The following is a 23,791-nucleotide window of genomic DNA, read 5'->3' as shown; positions in this document are numbered from 1 at the left end:
CTTGCAGCCGGGTGGGAGCGCGCCCCCGCCCCCCGCCATTTCCTCCGACTGTGCACACAGCTCCGGAGACTGTTGGGAGTGGTGGTGGGCAGCCGTTCGTGTTTGTTCAAATGCGCTCCTTTCAGAGGTTGGGAAGTCGCTGACTGTTTGCCCTAAAATGCCTGTGATCATGTGGAAGTTGTGCAACACCCCAGGAGAGATTTTGAAACTCTCCGCTCGGGCTGAATACACAGTTTCCTAGCCCTCATGGTCCGGGGGAGAGAGGCCGTGGCAGTGCAGTTGCTTTCTCTCTGATGGCCGGGGACCTTTGGCCCCTCGGCTAGACCCAGCCTGCAGAAAGCGACCCACGGGTCTGCCAAGTGGGGAAGAGGTCAGACCAGCCCTCTTAGGGGTTGGGAGGGCTCTGTTCCCCCCGCTGTGTGCCAGCCCAGCCCTAGCCAATGTAGCTTCTGCAGGTTGATCGCCCCATGGCTGTCATCCTTCTGGAGTCCCAAGGTCAAGACCCAGGCACCTCTGGAGACAGGGGTGCCTTCCTTCCTCTCTGGCACTCAAGGGACTTGTGGCATCCTGCAGGCGGCTCTCATATCTGCTTGAAAATACCCCAGGCAATGGCGAGCCTGGCTCTGCTTTCGAAGAATAACCCAGACCCCACTGCATAGCAACTGCTCCCCTGGGGAATGGAGGATGCTGCCCCAGTTCCTATTGCATGGTGGAGAGCCCAGATCAGTTTCCTCATAAAACGCAAATGGAAGCCACAGAGCATTCCAGAAGACAAGTGTCTGCCACTGGGAATAAACTTGAAACGCACACAAGAAAGTAGCAGAGACGCTCTTATCACAGGGATTGTCACTATTTTTCAATGGGGGCCACTTTGGCAAAAATGCACACACACACACACACACACACACACACACACACACACACACACACACACCCCTGCCTTCCCTGTGAGAGCCATTTCCCACTGGGCTGACTTCCACACAGCCCTGCACTTTTCTCGGTGCTGGGAGGGCCTTTTCAGAGAGACGGAGCCCTCCCCTAAGAGCTCCGTGGGGGGGGGAGCGCTGGGAAGGGCGGCACTTCCCAGCATTCCATGCATGCCTTCCAAGATGGCGCAGGGGCTCCTGAGGGCTGTTTCCCCTAAAGGAGGCCCCATCTCTGACGCTGGACAAAGCGCAGCACCGCATGGTGGGAACGATCATCCCCATAATAAACCATTAGCCAGGGAGCTACACTGAGGTTTGGTGGGGGCCGGCAGTGAAGAACACTGTCTTAACATGTTACTTCCTTGCCCGAGTGTTTTGGAATTCTCCTCTAAAGGGATAAAGTAAATTTGCGAATATTCAGTTTTACTAATATTCATAAATTTGCGAATATTTGCGAATATTCATTTTCTCCCCCATTGCTAGTGATGGGAAAGGCATATCTTAACAGACTTATGTCTGTGAAGCATGGCTTTTATTTTATTTTATTTTTTGCAAAAGGTGAGATTTGTAGGGTGCTGTAAATTGCACCCAGTGCTTCATTCTGCATTGGCTCAACGCAAGTTTGAGAAATGTGCATAGCCTTTTTATGCTGAGTAGAGCCATGTCGTTTCCTAGGTACTAGAAAATCCCATCTAGCCAGATTCTTCTTATTTTCTCTTTGTTTTGCAGAAATGGTTAACCCATTTTAGATTTTTATTTTTATTCGTTTGCAATTCTGAGGACTATATATAAGCTTGTTTGCAATAAATTTCCTGCTCTCTGGACTGCAATAGCCATTATCCGATTCTGTTAGCATCTTTTGTGCTCTGTTCCAAGATTTGTTGCCATGTAGCCTTCTTCAGCTCCCTGCTTGCTCTGAAGAAGACTGGCCAACCGTTTCTCTGGTTTGGTCATCTTATCGGCTGTGAAAACCACACCTGGTAAAGCATTGCCAGATCTGAAACGTTTCAAACCCAAGTCCCCAAATGCTGTGCCGAATCGGGTGGGATGGTGTGACACAGCATTTGTCAGCCAGTTTCCTCTGAGGCCTGAGGCGTGCGAGAAAGCCAACTGGAGCGCGTGCAGGGAGATTTCTGCAGAAGGGTTCAGCACCCTCCCTCTTCCCTTCTGCAGCCACAAGTCCGTCACTGTGGCCCGTGTGGTTGCACAAGGGGTTTAGCAGACGCCCTTCTTGATGCACAGATAGTGCCTGTTGGCCACATTGGGGAGCGTTGGGAATATTTCCTATGAAATGTTGCTAACTGCCAGCACTGTCCTCGCCTTTTGGGCATGGCTTTTCAACGAGGCTGATGTAATAGGAGGAAAACCAGAAAGCGATGTGAGTCCACTTCTGAATGTCACAGCCCTTCCCAGTGTCCTACAGTTTGGCTTACAACTTCGCCTCCATGTACTCCAACTTTCCCTTGACCTTTAAGTCCCAAACCATTTTATCTTTGATCTTGTTCTTTTAGTCCAAATCCACAAATTTTAGTCCAAATCTGAAAAACATTTAAAAATGTTTTGCATTGTGTTTTCTATTTTAATATATATGTCTTGTTTTATGTGATTTTATTGGATGTTTTGCCGTTGTGTAATTGTGAGCCACCTAGAGAACACTTTGTTATGGGGTGGCTAACTAATAAAGTTTGTTGTTGTTATTATTATATTATTGGCAGGTTGAGGGCCACACTGAAGCTGGGACAGTGGCTTGTCAATCTTTTGATTAAGATACATGCCTTTAAATTCTAAAGTCTTGATCCTGACAACCAAGCCCAGCAAGGCTTCGATCAGCTTGTACAACCCTATGCAAGCATGACAAAAACTTTGGCTTCCTTTGGTCATCCATTCTCCACTTTTAATTCTGACAGCCAGCCTCTTGCATAAGTTGTCTTAAGATGGAGAGCACCATCTTGTGTGTGCTCCATTGAGCATAGAGCCAGCAGAGGAACTATTCAGACAGTGTCAGAACATCAAATTTGCTCTGCTCTGTTTGTAAAGATTTAATTAATTCAGAGCTTCTCAAACTTGGGTCCCTAAATGTTGTTGGACTACAATTCCCATCATCCACAGCAGCTGAAGACCATGGCTGGGGATGATGGAAGATGGGTTCCCTGATGTTCTTAGACTACAAGTTTGAGAACCCCTAAATTGATTTTAAGCAGAACCAGTGTGTCACAAAGGCCAGCTCTGTGCATGCTTACTCAGTGGTGTAAGACGTACCTCTTCCTTTATCTTGCTGATTTGTGTTTCCCCTCGTGAGGGGAAATAGACACTTGCCCTTATACCTGTGTGTGGTCTCTCTCTTCATTTTCCATCTATCAGCCTTGCTCTCTCTGCAGCACATGTTGAGTGGTGTGGAAGTTAAGACGGCTGCCTTAACTTAGTTTCCCTTCTTTGGGACACATGAGTGGATTTGCCAACACTTTTGCTCTTTTCTCTTAAATTCAAGGTCTTTTAATCCTAGGTTACCTTTGTGTCTCTGTATATGCATGTATATTTTTGCTCATGAGATATACCTAAGGAAGAATTGATGGAGCGTTGCTGTCAGGCACAGGACAGGGAGGTAGGAGAGATGCTGTTGAGGTGTGTTCTGATCAAATGAGAGCCCAGCTCTTCTGATACGTGTTTTCATGTCTATGCATTTCCCCCTCTCCAGGTTTCTCCCATCTGCCTAATGGCCTGTACCCGTCATACATTCCCTTGGGCCACCTGGAGCCCCATAACAGCGGGAGCCCCTTGCTCACTCAGCTGGGCCAGCACAACCTCTTTGAGTCTCCAAAAGGTGAGTCGGCGCCTCCTGTTTGCAAGTGGACTACCGTTTGCCTCCTGCCCATGCTTTTGCCTGCAGAAAAAGTTCAGACTTAATATCCAATATCTGCCACAAGATGTGGTGACAGCCAACAACCTGGATGGCTTTAAGAGGGGTTTGGATAACTTCATGGAAGGGAGCGGCTACTAGTCGGAGGGCTATAGGCCACCTCCAGCCTCAGAGGGAGGATGCCTCTGAATACCAGTTTCAGGGGAGCAACAGCAGGAGAGAGGGCTCACCCTAAACTCCTGCCTGTAGGCTTCCAGCGGCATCTGGTGGGCCACTGTGTGAAAGAGGATGCTGGACTAGAAGGGCTTCCTTGGGCCTGATCCAGCAGGGCTGTTCCTATGTTCTTATGTCCAGTTAAAAGGAGCCCAGATAGAAGGCCTGGGAAAGACCCCTGTCTGAGATGCAGGGTGAGCAGATTGAAGTGCTCCTCTCTGAACCTTACTGAACTGGTTGGACATGCATGGAACATAGGAAGCTGTCTTATACTGAGTCAGGCCGTTGATCCAGCTAGCTCAGTATTATGCACAATGAATGGCAGTGACTCTCCAAGGCTTCAGGCAGGAGTCTCTCCCAGCCCTACCTGAAAATGCCTGGAATTGAACCTGGGGCCTTCTGCCCCACCCCCCATTTGGGAGATATATTCTTCTGAATGAAGCCTTTTTCATCATAGGAACATAGGGAACTGCTGAATCAGACCATTGGCCCATCAGTGTGGTATACAATGACTGGCAGCAGCTTCTCCAAGGTTCCAGGCAGGAGTCTTTCCCATCCCTACCTGGAGATGCCAAGAAATGAGCCTGGGACCTCTTGCATGCTCTGCTATTGAGCTGAGCTAGTCCTAGCTCTAGTACTGAGCTTCGGCCCCATCCCCTAAGGGGAATATCTCATAGTGCTCACATGTAGACACCCATCGAAATGCAAACCAGCCAGGCCCGGCTTCGCAAAGGGGACAATTCATGTTCGCTGTCGCAAGACCAGCTCTCCTGAAAGAGTGCTTGGGCAGTATGAGACAGACATCAGTGTCTGGGTGCCGAAAGGGGAGTCTGCCTAACTCTTTCTAATTTATTTTGCAGATGGGTTTTACCTCACCAGCCATGCAGGGCAGCCCGCCTTGCATCCCCAGGGCACTCCCTCGAGAACCGTGGCCAACCACACGCCAAGCACCCTGCTCCGTGAGAAGGACCTTGGGCACATGCACAGGAGCTCCAAGGAAGGCATGAAAGACTTCACCAGCAAGGACCGAGCCTGCCGGAGTGACCTCTCTTTGCCGGTTGCCAAGAGGGACAGCAAGCTCCGTGAGGAACCACGACCTCACAGCGTGGTGGATCTCACACAGGACACTAAGCCCGACAGCGACAGGAAAGTCAGTGGCCCTGAGAAGGTCGTCAAGGTAGGGGAACGGTTGTCCCCGTTCCTTGCCGAACATATGCCAAATCGGGGGGCCCTTGGCGGAGAACCAAAGTCCAAGAACCCGCTGCAGACATCGTCACTTAACAATTGCAATGGCGGAGGAGACCCCTTATCAAAAACGCCGGGCTCCGAGCAAGACCGCTGTGCCAAGGACCCCAGCAGGCACGACGAGAACATGAGGCCTTCTCCTCACGCGCACCCAGACAGGCTGAAAAGAGGTGATCCGGTGATGGGCTCAGTGGCTGCTTTGCATGTTGCCTGCAGTTGTCCCTCCCCACACCCGGCCCAGCCAGGGAAGCTCACACCGTCCTCAGTATTCCCCCCCCAGCCTGTCCATTCCAACATGTACACCATCTTTCCTCTGACCAAGGAGCCTGGGAGGGAACATAAAGTCATCGCCCCCACCTTCGTGCCTTCTGTCGAGGCCTACGATGAGAGGAATGGACCCATCCAGATCGCCTCGCAGGCCCGGGATAACAGCAAAGCAAAAGAGAGAGAAGTCGTCACTGCTGCCAGAGTGGGTGTCTTGCAAGCGTTGCCGGAGAGGTGTCTGGGCGATGCCTCTCGCAACCTCTTGTCCCAAGACTTCCCCAGCCACAGCGATGCCAAAAGGATGGAAGTTCTGCGAGAAAAGGGCTCCGTGATAAGGGCCAACTCCATGGTGCTGAAGAAACAGGGTACTTCAGAAACCTCCTTGAGCAGGCCGAAGCTGAGCTCTCCAGAAAGCAGGGAGTTTCTCACCTCAAAAGACTTACTCAAATCGGGCCCAGAGGCAGAACACCGCTCCTGTGAGTGGGACCGGTTTCAGAGATCTGGCTGCAAAGAAGCAGCGAAGATATATGGCACTTTGGACTCCACTTCCTCCTCCTCTTCTTCCTCCTCCTCTTCTTCCTCCACCTCCTCGCGGCAGCATCTCGACCATGGTCAGCTGAAGCCCCCTGAACAGAAATGGAAACCTTTTGAAATGGGCAATTTTGCCACCACTCAGATGGCTGTCCTGGCCGCCCAGCACAACCACGCCAACCGGGTGGAAGAGGAAGCCAAGAAGGTGTACCTCAACTCCAGCGGCCTGCAGAGGTCCTCGGTGGTGGGGCCCCGGAATGCTACCGAAGGGCTCCACCCCACCTCTCACGGGGAAGGGTCCGCCATGCAAAGCCTCATCAAGTACAGCGGCAGCTTTGCCAAGGAGAACTCAGCCCGCCAGGGCAGCGGCAAGAAGAGCCCCTTTGGAGGTCTGGGCAACATGAAGCTCGATGCGTCCCAGCAGGGCTCTTCCAAGATCCAGCAGCTGTTGCCCCACCAGACCAGCAAGCAGCTGAAGAAAGAGCCCGAGCGGCCGGAGAGCGCCAAGTCCTTTGGACGCGAGAGCATCGGGTCTCAGGGAGAGGTGGAGGTGAGGCATCTCCCAGTGGGCATTGCCGTGGCTGTTGCCCGGCAAAAGGACAATAGCAGCAGCAACAAGATGGGGCCGAGCCTGGTGGACCGTGACCGCTCGCTCTCCCTGAGCAACGTCAAAGGTGAGATGTTGTGCGGGGTCGCTTGGTAGCGGGGGAGGGCTGCTACCTTGCCTAGTCTCCAAAGGCGTGGTGGCAGTGGCAAAGCGACAGGCCATGGAGAGTGTTTGGTTGGAGAGCTGGGTCAAGGGAAGGAAGGGGAAGTGAGTGAGCTCCCACGTAATGGAAGGGACAGTTTCTCCGTTGCAGCCACCACATAAACGCTGCTCAGGTGTACAGCCTGAGTCTGGGTAGAAGAAGAGTGGCAGTGCTGCTCTCCATGGCCACATGGCCTGCTGCGTCAGCAGAAGCAAGCTCTGGATTCTGAGAAAGTTCCTCCCTGTGTTCTGGGATTTAGAAGTCCTAGGATACAGCGAGACACTTTCCCCTGGTCCCATGCTTGCCTCTGCAGGGATAGCAGAGGGCATGGTCATGGGGCGCATGGTCCTGGGGGATGTCTATGGCTAGCAGTGTATTTGGAACATAGGAAGCTGCCTTCTACTGAGTAAGACTAGCTTCTAGCTCAGTATTGTCTGCACAGACTGGCAGCAGCTTCTCCAAGGTTGCAGGCAGGAATCTCTCTCAGCCCTATCTGGAGATGATGCCAGGGAGGGAACTTGGAATCTTTTGCATACAAGCAGGCAGGTGCTCTTCCCAGAGTGGCCTCATCCGCTGAGGGGAATATCTTACAGTGCTCACATAGTCTCCCATTCAAATGTAAACCAGGGTAGGTCCTGCTTAGCAACAGGGACCATTTATGCTTGCTGCTGCAAGGCCAGCTCTCCTCTCATTCTTCGTCAACCTAGATTCATGCTGCACACGTGAACAGGGCTATAGAGCCTTTCATTTACTTACACACACACACACACACACACACACACACACACACACACACACCCCATACATTATAGCCCATGCTCCCTACATGCCCCCATAGGCTCCTCACTAAAGTAGGGCTTCTCGACCTTAGTTCCCCAGATGTTGGACTACAACTCCCATCATCCCCAGCTACAGTGGACAACGAGTTGTGGATGGGGGTGATGGGTGTTGCAGTCCAAAAACATCTGGGGAACCAAGGTTGGGAACCTCTGGTTTAAAGCAACTCTAATAAGCAGCAGAGCCACTAAGCTACACAGAACAGTTTTGACAGCAGGAAGATGTTCCTGGACTTTTCATTGGTTTTCTCAGTACAGAGAAGGGGAGTCTGTGTTTATTTTTATCTTGTGTTCAAGTTCCTTTCCTAGACCGGAGAAAGTTGACTGCCCTTCCTTAAACTCACGCCCCCTTGGTTTTAACAGATTGCTAGTACCCTCCTCCCCACAAATCTAGCACCTCTTTCTTTAAGTGCTGCCACATTTCATGTTTATGCGAGGTGCCGTAATTGCAGAGTGTCTCCTCCCCGGTTGCTGTTCAGACATCAATTTTTTATTCCTTCAAAACAGAAACCGAGCGGCAAGTGAGATGATAGAATTCCCCCCCACCCCATCACCCGCCGAACAATCTTGCAATGAATCAGACGGGCCATAGGGTGTCACTCTTGTGCCATGCAACTGCCTTGTGCCATGCAAGGCAGCTTAAAAAGAGAGGGAGGCATTCTGAGCCTGTGCTTGTTTACTCAGAAGTAAGCCCTCTCCTTAGCAGCACTTACTCCTGGGCAAGTGGGATTAAGATTGCAGCCTTATTCCAGCTAGGTCAGTTTCAGTTTTAAAGAGTGAATCTCCATCTACCATCTTTATTTATTGCCATCTACCATTTACTACCATCTTTATTTATTTAAAATATTTATATTCCACACTGTAATACTGCTCAGTGCGGTTCACAACAATAACACAAATAAAACAATATGAAGTGCATAAAGCTCAGTTAAAACTAGACCCAGTGAAAGCCAGGTTTGCAAATAAAAACTCATTAGAACAGTCAATTAGAACAGGGCTCACAATCTAAAAAAAGAAACATAGACACCAGCAACAGCCACTGGAGGGATGCTGTGCTGGGGATGGATAGGGCCAGTTGCTCTCCCCCTGCTAAATAAAGAGAATCACCACTTTTAAAAGGTACCTCTTTGCTCAGTTAGCAGGGGAAGGTAATGTTGCTAAAGGGATAGCAAGCACAGAGCTCTTGATGCCTTATATTATTATTTCTTGTTTACACAGTCAGACAGGTGTTATTGACTGGTTTGTTTTATCCAGACATCGAGTCCTTCCCAAGGACCTGGGATGCCAGAATTTTATTGTCAATGGTTATAGATATCGTCGCAGAATATAGGCTGTTCCCAGTAAAGCTGCTTTTTGTAATTGGCTGATGGTGATTTCTGTGGCCCCTATGGTGTTGAGGTACTCTTCAAAGTCTTTCGGAACTGCACCCAGGGTGCCAATTACCACTGGGATTATTTGGGTCTTTTTCTGCCACAGCCTTTCATTTCAATTTGTAGATGTTTGTATTTGGTGATTGTTTTTCTATTTCTTTTTCTTCTATTCTGCTATCCCCTGGTATTGCTATGTTGATTATTTTGACTTGTTTTTCTTTCTTTTTGACTACAGTATTATTATTATTATTATTATTACTACTACTACTACTACTACTACAATAATTAATAATAATAAAGGCAGGCTGCCACCAACAGAAGGGCATTATTGATGTCATGAAACATTTGACTGTATTTGTCACTATAGTAAGCAGCAGATTCACAATATTTGACTGGTCAGTTATCCCAACCTTAAATTGCTGCTTGATTCAAATTGTGACTATGAACACCGCCTCTGATCTCTAGTTCAGGAGTTCTTAACCTTGGGTCTGTAGATGTTGGTGGACTGCAACTCAGCCATTGTGACTGGGGATTGTGTGAGTTGTAGTCCAACAATATCTGCCAGAGAGCCTGGACCGGAAGCCAGATCTGGAAATCTGTTTAGTTAAAGACTGACGTGTCAAACAGCAACTGAAAATTAGCCGCATGCCAGCTGTGTGTGCATTTTGTATTTTGATCTAGCATGAGGCAGATTTTTAAAATTTATTTTTGTTTATTTGATTTTTCAAGGCTACTTATGGTACAGATTGGTAAACCAAATTCAGAATTTAAAAAACCTGCACAGTTTTATGAAATGCAAAAAGTATATGATGTCCTATAGCACCCTCCACTGGTAGGTATCAAACCTAAAGCATAACATTGAATATATAGTAGTGATCTTCTAGAAGGGAAGGTAGCTGCAAGTTTGTCCCTGAATGTACTCACATTTGTCTTTATCATGTGGTGGTAATAAGTGACATCCATTGTCTTAGGAGAGCTAACCCTTGATGGACTCAACAGCCCATGCACAAGGGAGAAGTTTAAATGTTGTAGTAGTAGTAGTAGTAGTAGTAGTAGTAGTAATCGTCATCATCATCTTTATTAGTCAGAGACCAGAAATATCACAATTAAATGTATGTTTGCTATGGGGGCCTTCAGATAACCTGTTTCCACTTGATTACCAATTCTCTGATTAAAAGATTGTTTAATTTGGGGATGAGGATTGTGGATGTCTGAATAAAATCAAAGCATATTTGTAAAGGAGGTTGCCGGTTCAAATCCCCGCTAGTATGTTTCCCAGACTATGGGGAACACCTATACTGGGCAGCAGCGATCTAGGAAGGTGCTGAAAGGCATCATCTCATATTGCATGGGAGATGGCAATGGTCAACCCCTCCTACCAAAGACAACCACAGGGCTCTGTGGTCGCCAGGAGTCAACACCGACTCAACGGCACAACTTTAGTTTATATTTGTAAAGGATAGAAAAGTGTTTGCAAAACCTAATTGGGCAACTCCAAACAAGACCCACAAGACAGTGAGGCTGTGCACACGAGCAGCCAAACCCAGGTTAGGGCACCCCAAGCTGGGTCGGTCTGCTCGTGTGTAGTGCTGGGATCGAGGCTGATCCCAGCGCTGCCTCCCCCAGAAACCCAGGCTTTTAACCCAGCCTTTAACTTGGGTTAGATGGTGTGAGCACGCCCTCTAACCCAGGTCCGGGATCATGTGTATACTTGGGCTGCATGCTCTAAGCGCCCGACTTATGGGGGAATCCCCCAATGTGCTGTGCATTTTGGGATTCCTGGAGGCCAGGAATCGTTTTCCTGGCCTCCAGTGATCCGCATTGCCAGGAGCAGTGTGGATTACTTGGGTGCGCCGAAGAGGAGCATGTTGATCGTCGGGAGGGAAGGTAAGTTCAACGCTGCTTTCCCCACCGTCAGCCCTCCCCACCCCAGAAATGGTTGTGTGCACGACCTTAATATATGTTTAGATACATGGATGGCCCTGTTTCTAGCATACCTGGACCTAAAGGAGTGATTTATTGGGCAGACTGGATCCATGTATTTCGGTATTTCGTTACAACAGTGAGGGGGAAAGGATGAAGGAGAATGAGTGAGATGGAAAATTAAATGCATGGCCAAATTAATATTAAGATTGTTGCTGAGTTTGAGGGAGTCATGGAGTTGTCCATTTGCCAAATAGAAGGAAAGCTTTCTGTAAAATATTACATGACGTTAAAGTGGGCTGACTTCCATAAAAGATTATGCGACAATAAATTAGTCTTTAAAGGACCAGAAGGCTCCTCTTAATAATGTATGCAACTCTCATAAAATAAAACGTACAAACATTTAAATGTGTAAAAACACCCTGCGATTCCTCCGCTCCCACCAAAAGAATCATTAGTGGTTGCCTGCTGGTTTGCATTAAAATGCAATCCGTGGATCCCAGGTGAAAATGGTTTTATACAATAAAGTAAAGTAAAATAAAATGGTCCCACATCCTCGTTTTAGATGCATGCAGGGCTGTGAGATCATTCAGCAGAGGGGGTGTTTTCGGCCCGACCGGCCGAGGCAATGCCTACCCAGCCGTGCAGAGGGTGGCCAGTCGGCATGTGAGCGTGCAGGAGAGAGAGGGAGAATGAAAGCGTTTGAATGATCGAGTTTCCAGACTGCCCCTTAGATTTATGAGTGAGGAGAAGACGCTTCGGTCTGCCAGGGGGCCCTGCTCTTGCTGCCAGCTTGCAGGCTGGCCGCCTTTCCCTGTGCTTTGGTGGGCCCTTCCTCTTTCCCCCTCAGCCGCAACTGCCTGCCTTGTGCCCCCTTCGGTGGGATGCCAAGATAGGTGGGCATTTCGGTGGGGGGGGGCAGGACAAGGTTGGCCAGCCATATCCACCCAGCGTCTCCCCCCCCCGCCCGCCCCGCCCCAGCGGCTTTAAAAATTTTTATTTTAGAAAGAGTGAGACTTGGATATCTATCAATCTGTCTGCCACAGACACTTAGCCTGACCCTTTTGTGTCAGGGCCTCATTTCCCTCGGCGCTGGCAAGCCCTCTCCACCCCGCCTCGTCCTCCGTTCCCACAGCCCTGGCCCTCTTGTCTCGGCTTCGGTTGAAGCCAAGAGACAGGTCTGGTAGCCAACGGAGGAGATTTGTTTGTTTGAGGCGCTTGGAGGGCTGCCCCCCCTCCCGCCCCCTTTGCCCACCCCGCCCTCCGGCTGCGTTAAATGTAATTTACTGAGCAGAACTAAAAGCCTGCAAACAAGGGTTGCATTCTGTCAGGCCGCCGGGCCGTTGCTAAGCGATGGAATTGGCTTTCAGAAAGAAAACAAGGCCTTCCTTTTCTCCCTTTCTCCCCCATCCCTTTCCCGTCCTTGTGTGCCAAGAGACATTTTACTAATAACATTAGTTTGCTTGCGCCGAGTGGAGGGTGCTTGAATGTTCAAAACCTTTTAAGAAAGAGAAAAGCAAGGCTTTAGTTGGCTAATCTTGTAGTATTTGGCAAGCACACTGCACGTATTTAATGCAGGGCATGGGTTGCCAAGGCAACGGGCCTAAGATTTCCACCCCCCCCCCCCCGCCAATGCACTCTCCCTGTGCATAACTGATTGAATTTTGTATGCACTTTGTGCGTCATGTTGGTGTATTTATAAAGACAAGACCGGCCATTGAGTTGTGAGAGACAATTGCCAGTTTGTAAATGGGGAGCCGTGGAGGGGGAGAAAAACTACCCCACTGCTGGAACGGGGCAGTGTTTTGTAGGGACAAGGCCGGTGGCTGGTTGCTGTTGGTTGTTTGTGGTGTTGGTTGTGTTCACACAGAGCCCCCTGTACAAACAACAGCCTGAGATGATAATACGGCAGGCCAAATACAATTCAAATGTTTTTGATTTTATTTGTTAAAAAAATAATGTTTTAGGATTTCCAAGGCCGACTTGGCACACATTGGAGGAAAAGTGGTGCAAAGTGTGTGTGTGTGTGTGTATAGAGAGAGAGATTCCAGACCGAGACCAAATCGGCCAAAAGTTCAGTTTCCGTTGCAGCCGCCTGATAGGCAGCCAAGATTTTATTTAATAAATAAAGCACCCTGAATGGGGAATGGAGGGAGGGGACACACACACACCCCAGCGCCCCCAGCAGCTCGAGGTTGTCTGCTGGCCGGGTTGAGTTAATTCTAAAATAACCCAAATTGGCTGGTGTTAAATACGCAGCTGTGTGGTTTTAGTTGTGGAATTGGCAGGCAACATATAAAAGGTTTTGAGGCGGCTGAACCCGATCTTGGGGTGTGTTCTCTCTCTTGATGGGAGAGAATTGAGGGACCGCGTACTTGCGAGAATCAGTCTCCCATCCCTCTTGACAGTTCCCTGACAAGAATAGGGACATGCTTCTTTGCTTGTAAGATCTTCTTCTCACACTATGGATTGTTGCCTGAGGTGTTCATTCGCTGCAACGTTATTTATGAGTGGTGATCTCTGTTTTTCCTTACCCAGCCCTCGAAAAATCACTGGCTGACATGTTGTCTAAATTTACTTGAAATCACATTGAAATTAAAAGGACAAGCAAGGCATGCCTAACGTGTTATTTGAATTTCAATGGAACTTCCTTGATTAAATTTAGGCAGAATGTCAGCCACTGCCTCTATTTTGTTCCCATTTTTTGTTTCTTGTGGGGTGGGGGTGCCTTCTTAAGTGAATTGCTAGAATTGTCATTCTTCAGGGCTCAGAATCTTTTAAAAATCACATCTGTTGCAGAGTCTAGATGCTACATTTCTGAGTGAGGGATGGGAATAGATACATCTTGCCTTTAGTGCTCATGCTTATAAATGCAGGCAAATGAACACTAAGGTGCTAGGCAGGGTATAGCAGGCCATTTCACACATTAAATAGGCACTTGTGACTTTTAGAAGTAATTCACACAATCAAAAACTGTGTTCTACCTGGATTTGGGAGCTCCGATTTGGGAGCTCCTGGATTTGGGAGCTCCATGTGTGCTCTGATTTTTGGTTGTGTGGAAGCAAGGTAAGAGGAAATCCTGGGTAGACTTGATTGTGTGGAAGCAAGGTAGGAGGAAAAGCTACCCAAGTTTTCCTGAACAGCATCAAACCACTAAGCTGTTCAGCATGTTATAAACTCGGCTGTATTTCACAGGTGAGAACTACAACCATCACTTGATATCTTAGTTGTGTGGAATGGTTATTGTAGAGAACACAAGAACAATACACTCATCAGTGGGTGGTGAACTGGAGTATGAGGTACTTTTAAATAGCCCATTTCCCATGGTATTGCATGGATTTGTTCCCAATATGTGCAACAAAGAGTGTTGTTTAACTTGGAGGTTTGCATGCCCTGACTCCAACAAAAATGGGTTCAGATAAGCAGTACATCTTTGTGACTCTCAACACACATATTGACGCTACTTCCCCCCCCGTCATGGCTTTCCCATTGGGAATCCTGAAAATTGTAGTTCTGTGGGAGCTAGGAAGGTCTAGGAATATCTGTCAGAGGGTTCTTCACTTACAAGGAACCAGTCTAGGTTTCATGTCAACAGTAACTTGTTTCTATCCCAGGGCATGGGCGCTCAGATGAGGACTGTGGGGAAGACCGACCACGCCATAGGGACAGCCACCTCCTGGCAAGTCGTCTGGAACGAGATCAGGAGAAGCTCCTCCGGTGAGGTTACTTATGCAGGCATTATCTAGTCTACTTTGTGATGTGCTTTCATCCCCTACTTTAAATCATGTATGAGGCAGAAAAAAAACAAGCAGGTGAGCGCCAAAGAGTGCTGAGAAATGTTTTAATTCTTAAACACTCCAAAGTTGCACAACTTTGAAGTGTTATTTAAAAAGAATTAAATGCATTCCTCGGGATCTTGGGGTCTGCCTTTCCAGTTCATTCAGCTCTGTCCTCCCCCTCCCCCCCCCTTTTTTGAGAAATATTGACTGAGAAGCTGTAATACCCTCTCTGGCCATTGACTGGGTGGTGCCATAGAGCAGCAAAGACAAGGCCAATAAGTCTCTCTGCCTGAGAGCTGCCTTGGTGGTGCAGAAAATAAGGTGCCTGCTCTGTCTGTTGATTAATTTGGTCCCCCTAGTGCCTTACATAGCACTTTTAACTCCTTACATTTTGCCTTCTCTCCCCCTTAGAGAAAGCAAAGAGCTGGCTGATTTTGCTCGGATACATCCCACCGGGTGTGCCACAAATGGCTTGAACTCCAACCTCATGGTGACAGGTGGGCCGCCTCTGACTGGCTCAGGGAGATGGTCAACCGACCCAGCATCACACCTGGCAACTAATCCATGGTTACCCAGGACCGGCAGCTCTTCAATGTGGCTAGCAGGCCATCCTTATGGTGAGTCTGCAGGGTGAGGAGGCAGAACAATGATCTCTGGTCGTATGAAAGATTGTAGACTTTGGCTAGGATCCAAGGTCCCAGAGGATGGAGGCATTTGCATGGGCAATCAGTTGCTAGAAAGCTGTCAATTTCATTATTCTGTTACTGAGGCCATTTCCTTGATTGCGCTTCTTTATACTGTGGTCATGGTCTAGGACAGTGGTTTTCACTATTTTTCAAGCAATGGCCACTTTGGCAAAAAGGGTGAGAGCCCTTCCCCACTGCGCTAACCCCTGCACAGTACTGTGCTTTTTTTCAGTGCTGGAAACACCTTTAAGTGAGACAGAGCCTTCTCTAGAGAGCACTATGGGGAAAGTGCCGGGAAGGGCTCCACTTCGCTGCACTCCATACATGCCTTCCAAGATGGCACAAGGGCCCAAGAGGGCCCCCTTTCCCTTCAAGGAGCCCCCTGGTGCTGGGCAAAGTGCAGTATAGTACAGTGGGAATGGTCGCCTCCACATGGCGCCGGGGGTGGGGTCCATGCAGAGTATTCCATTCTGGCCAAAGCTTCACACAGGCCCAATAAACAATGAGTCAGGCAGCCGCATTTATGGCTGATGGGAGCTATCTCAGGCTCCCAGGCCTTACAGTGAAGAACACTGGTCTAGGAACTAGAATGGTGAGGAGTCAAGTAGCCCTTTTGAAGGCAGGAGATTCCTTCCATAGACATAAGAGCCTTTTTGGATTCATGCCAGTATGTCTGTATGTACTAACTGGAGGCTTGGGAACATAGTTCTCATATAGGTTCACTTATGTTGTGCTGGGGCAAATAAAGGCAGAGAACCTTTTGCTGAAAGACAAACTTTGTCTGTGGCCCATTTCAGACATGATGCTAAACCATAGATTACTGCAGGGGTTGCCGGCCTTAGATCGGTGCTGTTGGGCTGTAACTCCCATCTCCCACGTCCTTGTGGCAGGAGTTGATGGGAGTGGCAGTCCAACAACATCTGAGGACCCATGGCTGGGGGCCCCTGGTTTGGCATATGTACATAAGCAGGCACAAACCTTCGAGCAAAGTTACTGGGAAGAATTGGGAAACTGCGAATTGAGGATGAAAGCTTTAAACCTTCTCAGAATTGTGCATGCAGGAGGGAAGAAAAGAAGGTCCGGGGGGGGGGGGGTGTCCAAGTGGTCCACATCCACCCGTGCACAAAATATGAAACCATGGCTTACTGTTCTGTCTGAACCTGGCCTATGTTATGAAGGCAGTGGATTTTCAAAACTGGGAAGGGAGAAAGAAGGGCAGTTATTTCTCGTATTGGGTGCCTATTACTTAATTAAAATTAATTTTAAACTGTTTAATTGTTTTTATCCTGTGAAATTATTTGAATTGTTTCACTCTGTGAATTGTTTTTAATTGTTTTTATTCTGTGAACGTGCTTCAATGGTTTGTTTTTTGTTTTTATATTGAAATTTGGATTGTATACACCGCCTAGAGTTGTATATTGTTTGTTTGTTTGATTGATTTCTATACCACCCTTCCAAAAATGGCTCAGAGCAGTTTACACAGAGAAATAATAAACAAATAAGATGGATCCCTGTCCCCAAAGGGCTCATAATAAAAAAAGAAACATAAGATAGACACCAGCAACAGTCACTGGAGATACTGTGCTGGGGGTGGATAGGGCCAGTATATATCAAGTGGTGTATAAATATGATAGCTAAATAGACAAATACAATTAAATATTCTGATTACTGCTTCCTCTCAGGACTTGGCCACCCTTCTTTGCACCAAGGCATGACTCCCGGCTTCCCCCCTAGCATGGGGGGAGCACTCCCTTCCACCTACCAGTTTGCCAGGGATCCTCAGTCCGGCCAAATTGTCGTGATTCCCAGCGAGCACCTGCCCCACTTTGGTGAGTACCTAAGCAAGGGCTTTGGATCCAAGAATCCTTTCCAGAATGTGTGCAACATTTAATGGAGACTAAATCAGTCTATACCCTTGGACCACAAGAGTCAGGGACCAAGGAAAAGAACCCTTCCCTTCTCTGGAATCTCAGCTGAATGCCCCTCTTTCATGGGGAAACTGTTGTTTGTTTAAATGCATCCTGGAAAGTGATAGAAAGCCACAGTGTTTGAATTATGAGGATAAAGCTGGAGACTATGAGGTTAAAGAAACATAAGCTCTACTCCAGGGCAGACAACCTGGGCTCTCCAGCCATGGTTGAACAACGACTCCCATAATCCCCAGCCAAATTTATTGTGGCTGAGGATGATGGGAGTTGTAGTTCAACAACAGCTGGAGAGCCAAGGTTGCCTATCCTTGCCCTGCTCCCAGACTCCCTGCAGTTTTAGCCACTCATGCCCCCTCCCGTAGCCTTCTAAAGATGGTTGCTAAGAGGTAGGAGCTAAAGGTAAAGTGGCCAGGTCCTCTCTGGCCCCTCTGGGATCTGATCACTGGGAAGTCGACAGTTTTCCAGGATGTGATCAAAAATCACTCTTTTCTCACAATGAAAGCTTTATGATGACTTTCCCCTGTCAAAATTGATTGCACACGTTTAGGCAGGGGGCAGCTCGGGTTCTGAAAACATTTCTTCACACTGTCTATGTGTGTTGGTGTTCCCTGATTGTGCCCTTGCAAGGAATTTGGCACTGAGTGCAAAATTCAGCATACTGGTCAGTGCAGTTTGTATTATGATTTTTTTTTTTTTTTAAAGCAAGGCTTCTAGCCCTTACAGCTTAGGGAAAGGCTTGAAAGTGCTTGAGCAATTCCGACTGAAATCTCAAAGGTAGGGCTGAAGAACTTCAGCAGTCAGGAGATGCAGCTTCTATACCCACCAGCACAAGCACAGCCAGGCATGCAAAATAGGCAAATACGTGCCTACCTGCCCAATTTGCATAATGTATGCAGGTTGCAGGATTTAGCGTGGCTCCGAATGTGTGTGGCTTCTGCGTAAGAGTGTTTTCTCTTCAAGTTCAGAGTATGCGCAGCTCACTGGCATGCGGGCCAGTGGTTTGGAGAAGGTGCATCTCCAGCACTTCAACCCTTGTGGCTGGTGGTTTTGAGTAGGAAGGTTCTTGCCATTCCTTGTTTGTCTCTCTTTTAACCCTAGCGGAGCTGATGGACCGTGCACCGCCTCTTTGGCCTGCGATGTATCCTCCGACCCGGAACTCCCTGCAGCACGCTCACCAGCTCCAGCTCCTGTCCCACCAGCAGCTGCTCCGCCAGCATGAGCTGTACATCCTGCAACAGCAAGCTGCACATGCGATGGAGTTGCACAGGAATGCACAGTTGGTGGTAGGTCCCCAAGTGCTGTGGCAAGAAGCCTGTGTCCTCAGAAGGGTCTTCTCAGCTTCAGAATGCAAGAGCATTCTGAAAACCACATTTGTGGGCACGTTCTTTCACAACCTGTATAGAGCAGTTCACATGGCTGCAAATGTATTTAGCTATTTGCTTAAAATATTTATGTATATACATAAATATGTATATATGTATATGTATGTATATGTATATGTATATACATAAATATGTATATACATAAATATGTATATACATATTTTATATACTTATACATGTATTTGGTATGTATAAAATATATGTATAATATATATGTATACATATCAAATGTGTGTGTGTGTGTGTTTGTATCTATACTTATTTTATCCACAACCAAGAAATACTGAATTAAATTCTGCTGCTGCCTTTTAATATGCTGTCGAATATCACGAAAAGGTTTCTGGGGAATCCAGCACATTATAACTCATCCTGATGTGGAGAACTCATATGACCTGGAGGTGGGAAATAAGTTATCCAAAGAAAACCTGGCTAATGCAGAGTGAGGCCTCGCCTGCCTAGGAGGGTTTTTTCCTTTCCTTTTTTAAAATGACATTACCACACGGCTGCAGTCCAACTGAGGAGGACTAGCCATCCTCAAGGCCATTGAGATCAGGGGCTATATTAGTATTTTACCTGCAGAAAGTTCCAGGTTCCATCCCAGGCATCTCCAAGTTGGAAGGATCTTGGCTAGTAGGACTGGGAAAGACCTCAGCCAGAGACCTTTTAGAACTGCTGCCAGTCTACGTAACAGTACTGAGCACGATGGACCAGCGGTGTGCTTCAGCAGAAGGCAGCTTCACGAGTCCATAATGGGTTCAAGTTCACATGATTCTGAATTGGATCTGTTTCCTTCCTTCTCTTTTCCATACGTTGCCTGTCTTAACTTATCTTTTAATGCCCTCCATTTTCTCAACAGGAGAGGCTGAAGGCCAGCGAGCAGCGGGTGGAGATGGAAGAGAAAGTCTCCAAGCGGAGCCTGGACAGTGCGAAGTCAGGACTTACCTCCTCCAGCTCCGGCCTCTTGCACCGGAAGCCTCCTGTCCTGTCCCCCAGCACTTCTGCATCCTACAGCAAGGCAGTGAGTCCACCTCCCCTGTCTCCCAGGGCTTCACCTGTGTCTGTCCTCAAAGCTGAGGTTATCCAAAAGATGGAGGAGCCACCTGCACAGCCAGCCTACTCCTACCCTGCTACTCCCATCTCCCACCCTTCTAGTCCGCCCCCTGCTTCTCCGCCCCCTGCCCCCGCCATCCCTCCAAAGGAAGAGGAAGAGCCCGAGAGCGTGGAGAAGAAAGAGCTGGAGCTGGAGAAAGAGGCCTCCAGCCCGTACCAGGCGATGTTCCCAGGTAAGAAAACCAGGCCAAGGCCAAGTTCCCTTGTGTGTTCTCCTGGTTTCCTTTTTTCTCCTGCTTTCTTCCTTGTCTTTCTCCTGCCTCAAACCCTTCCCCACCCCCTCAGTAATGTATCCTCATCCACAAAGCTTAAGGACTAATCAGAAGATGGGAAATGTGGCTTTGGATAGTGGTGTGACTTGGGACCGAGGGAGGGGGGGCAGCACTTGAACAATCCCAGGGGGGCTGGTCATCTACAGATTCCGTTTGGGGACCTGAGCATTTTTCTTTGCCTCCCCCACCCCCTAATAATATTAAGGTTTTGGCCCTACAGCCCAGTTTGTTGTTTTTGTTGTTGTTTGTTTGTTTGTTTGTTTGTTTACCTCTAGAGGGTTGATATCTGTGGCAGGGCTTTGATAATCTGTGGCAGGAGTGCCATCAGCTTGCTTGCTTATTTGTTTGTTTATTTATTTCATACTGCCCATAACAAAAATCTCAAGGCAGTTCCCAATCAAACAAAACAGCCAACACTTTAAAATCAAATATTTAGAATATGTATAGAGTTCAGTTTAAAACAATAGATCAATAAGAATTCAACTAACAGCCTCGCTGAACAGGTATGTCTTCAACAATTTCCTAAAAGCCACCTGGGATGGAGCAGCTCTTAATTCAATAGGAGGTGTGTTCCACACCCCTGGGGTGACTATAGAGAAGGTTTGCCTTTGACTTGCCATCTGCCAAATGGGCAGCACTCTCAGATGAACCTCCTTTCCCAATCTTAATAGGTGGTGGGGTTCAATAATGAAGAAGGTGAGTTATTTTGATGAGTGGCTCCTGTGAAGGAGCAGCTCCTGTGTTTCCCCAGCATGTGCCGCTCTGGGAAGGGCCAGATCTGTGCAGGGTGCAGAAGTTCCTTATCTGCTGGAAATCCTGCTCCTGAGGGTGACCTTGGACCAGACAATGAGGCTGTTCACAAGCGCAGCAAAGACCAGGCCAAGACAGCCAAGCCCCATCGTTGCTGTGCATGTGAACTTCCGGGAGCTGCATGGCTCCTGGTGGCGGCGTGGCAACAAACTCTGTAGAGAGCCCCAGGTGTTAGCCAGGCTTAAGGGCGCAAGCGTGCTCCTACCCCTGACTAACTGATCGTGTGTTGGTGCCGTGCAACCAGCAGCTGGCAGCAACACAATACCCATCATGCACTCGTGCAGTGCATTATGGGAGTCCCGTGGGCCTCCTGGCCCTCAAACCTCCATGCTGCCAGGAGCAGCCGGCAGTTGTCTGGGTGGGCAATCCACCACCCGGCAACGGTAGAGAGATCGTCTGCGGGGGCGGGAAGCATCTCGAGGCTTCCTCCCCTGACCCCTCTTGAGCCCTTTTTCCTGATTGTGGGAAAGGGCTCAGTGCCTCTCAGCCTGACTTACTTCAGGGTAGCAGCAATACTAAAATGCGATGATCCCATGTACATCACCCATGTACATCACATGCTGCAGTCAGGCTGCAGCATGTGATTGATTTATCAATTTGCAAACATCTTGGCCAACAAAAAAAGCTGCCTCTGATTAATCAGGCAGCACGATGTTGAAAAATTATGGGAAATGGGAACACAGCAGGCTGTTTTATACAGAGCTGCTTGTGATCCCCCTTCATGTGTTGGGCGCTTCTTGCTGCAGCATTGCTGAAGCTAAGCAGAAAGGAGCCTAGCAAGTCTCTGGATGGGCAACTGCCAGAATCCTAGCTAAGCACGATATAAATATAATCAATAAACGTTTTTCAAAAGGGATCGCTTGCTGCAATGTATGAGTCCTCCGTCTGTTTTCCTCATATATGCAAATTGATGAACTGACTGAAATACATACAATTCATCAACTAAATCTGATTAATTAACAAAGGTGTTTTAAATTGGTGGTCAGCTCTTAATGATGATAATTGCCCCCATATTTTCAAGCTTCTTTTCACAAATGTAACGGCTAGGTTTCAACAGATACTGAATCCTCTGCCCAATGCTAACTTCTGTATTGGTGTGACAGAATGGGAATCCCAGCCAGTCCTACTTTAGGAATCCTCTCTAGCAGAGAAGGGGACTCCTCCTTGCTTCATCTCCCTTCACCATACTAGCTATTTCCCCCCAACCCCCACAGATATTCCATCTGGATATCCATTCGAATCCCTCCCAGCCTCCTTCAGAAGACACTACCCATACCTCCTCCAGCCAACCGCAGCATCGGATGCAGATGGCTTGGCCCCCGATGTGCCGCTGCCCACTGGGGACCCTGAGCATCTGGCTCTTTCTCCCGAGGTCAAGCCTCTCCGCCTTTCCCCATCCAAGATCCTCAAACCCATCCAGGCTGAGGAGGAAGAAGAGTCTTTGGAGGAACGGGTGAAAACCGAAGTGGAGATGGACGAAAACCAAGAAAGCGGTCTGTGTGAGCAAGACATAGAGGCTTTGGACATGGCAACGTCTGTCACCCACCCTGTCCAGGATGTGAACAGTTGCAACCTGCTGCTACACCATGGCAAAACTCTGAGCAGTACGGATCATGAAGAAGAATCTCTTCAGGACTGCCAGCCCACGTATCCAGGGATGCCTTGCTCTGCAGAAATGGAGACCCAAGAGGAAGCTGCGAGTGACCCAGAATCCTGTCCCGTCCACATGGACTGTGATGGGACCTTGTTGCACAGGGACAGCGAGCAGGCTGGGATGGGCCTTGTGCCTCAGCCAGAGGAACCTCCTCTTGCCACAGAACTGCCTCACATCCGCTCTCCCCAGGGAAGGGAATTTCCTAGCATGCCTCAGGAAGAGGAGGAGCCAACGTTGGAGGCGCCCTGCTATGGGAATGAGGCTGTATCCTGCCAAGTCCTGCCCCTGGACATCAAAATGGAGGACCCCCTGGCTGGCATGAATGCCTTAGCGGCGGCGGCTGAACTGCCTCAGGCATGTTCCTTGCTGGTGAGCGACGTGATCGCACAAGAGGCCGTGGTGAACCTGGAAGTGTCTTCCAGCCTGTCGCCGGAGCACACCTTCCTGCAAGGGATCACACTGCTAAGTGAAATTGCAGAGTTGGAGCTGGAGAAGAGAAGGCAGGAAAATCAAGGTGAGTGCTCACTTACTCCAGTGCTCCTTGTAACAGGGCTTCCCAGCGATTGTTGACTACAACTCCCATCATCCCCAGCCAAAGGCCCTTTGCAGCTGGGGATGATGGGAGTTATAGTCAACAACCTCTGGGAATCTCTGTTTTAGGGAACACTGGCATTAATCCAGTGGGATCTACTTCTAAACATTTTTAGAAACAGGTTGTAAAGGAATGATGGGTAGCTATTGAAGGAGAGGCCCAGTCTAAAGTGCCGGAGAGGCTCTTGTCCCTAGGGATTCACTTGCCAGCTTGCCAGTGGTGAGTGCCCCCAGCCTTCTGGTGAGCAGGACACTCAGCACCACACAGATCTCCTCCCCAGGGCAGGGTCTCATTTCCACTTCTGTTCTTCAGAAGGTAAGAAACATCAGGGATCTTTTCTGAGCAGTGGGAGAGGGCTCCTGCTGCTTCTTACCATCTTCTCCCAGTGCAGATGAAAGAAGGCCTGCTGCTCTCTTAAGATCTCTCCCTGTGTGCCAGAAAAGGATTTGGGGGAAGAGAAGGGGATTGTTGGCAACCACAGATAATGGCAGGCTAGTGAGCCAAGCCTAAATTTATGGATCCCTGGATGGTAATGGGGGTGGGGGCAATCTTGAAATTTTCCTGATGTCCTAAATTGATTGGGATTGATTAATGGACTTGTATTTAGTAAATGAAACAAGCAAAATAACAGCATACCATATTAATTTTATACGCTGCTGAATAT

The 23,791-nt window shown here is 48.4% G+C and overlaps 1 protein-coding gene across 8 annotated transcripts in view; it reads left to right on the top strand.

Annotated features, from left to right (window-relative positions):
* Window positions 1-23,791, top strand: part of TNRC18 (trinucleotide repeat containing 18) — a 104,979-nt gene that overhangs the window by 43,805 nt on the left and 37,383 nt on the right. For 3 of the 8 annotated variants that reach the window (XM_053275760.1, XM_053275758.1, XM_053275759.1), the window contains exons 3-10: window positions 3,622-3,747; window positions 4,857-6,710; window positions 14,529-14,631; window positions 15,105-15,310; window positions 17,062-17,208; window positions 18,406-18,590; window positions 19,546-19,972; window positions 22,096-23,049. In XM_053275760.1, the coding sequence (XP_053131735.1) occupies window positions 3,622-3,747; window positions 4,857-6,710; window positions 14,529-14,631; window positions 15,105-15,310; window positions 17,062-17,208; window positions 18,406-18,590; window positions 19,546-19,972; window positions 22,096-23,049 (4,002 nt within the window). Of the gene's footprint in view, window positions 1-3,621; window positions 3,748-4,856; window positions 6,711-10,716; window positions 10,879-11,012; window positions 11,038-11,540; window positions 11,581-11,609; window positions 11,657-11,676; window positions 11,811-14,528; window positions 14,632-15,104; window positions 15,311-17,061; window positions 17,209-18,405; window positions 18,591-19,545; window positions 19,973-22,095; window positions 23,050-23,791 lie in introns of those variants that run through there. The other 5 variants (XM_053275761.1, XM_053275762.1, XM_053275765.1 and 2 more) reach the window with 5 other exon arrangements.

Source organism: Hemicordylus capensis, chromosome 13, assembly GCF_027244095.1.
Source record: "Hemicordylus capensis ecotype Gifberg chromosome 13, rHemCap1.1.pri, whole genome shotgun sequence".
Taxonomy (NCBI): domain Eukaryota; kingdom Metazoa; phylum Chordata; class Lepidosauria; order Squamata; family Cordylidae; genus Hemicordylus; species Hemicordylus capensis.
The sequence above is the reverse complement of the archived record's forward strand: the minus strand, read 5'-3'. Positions and strand labels throughout refer to the sequence as shown.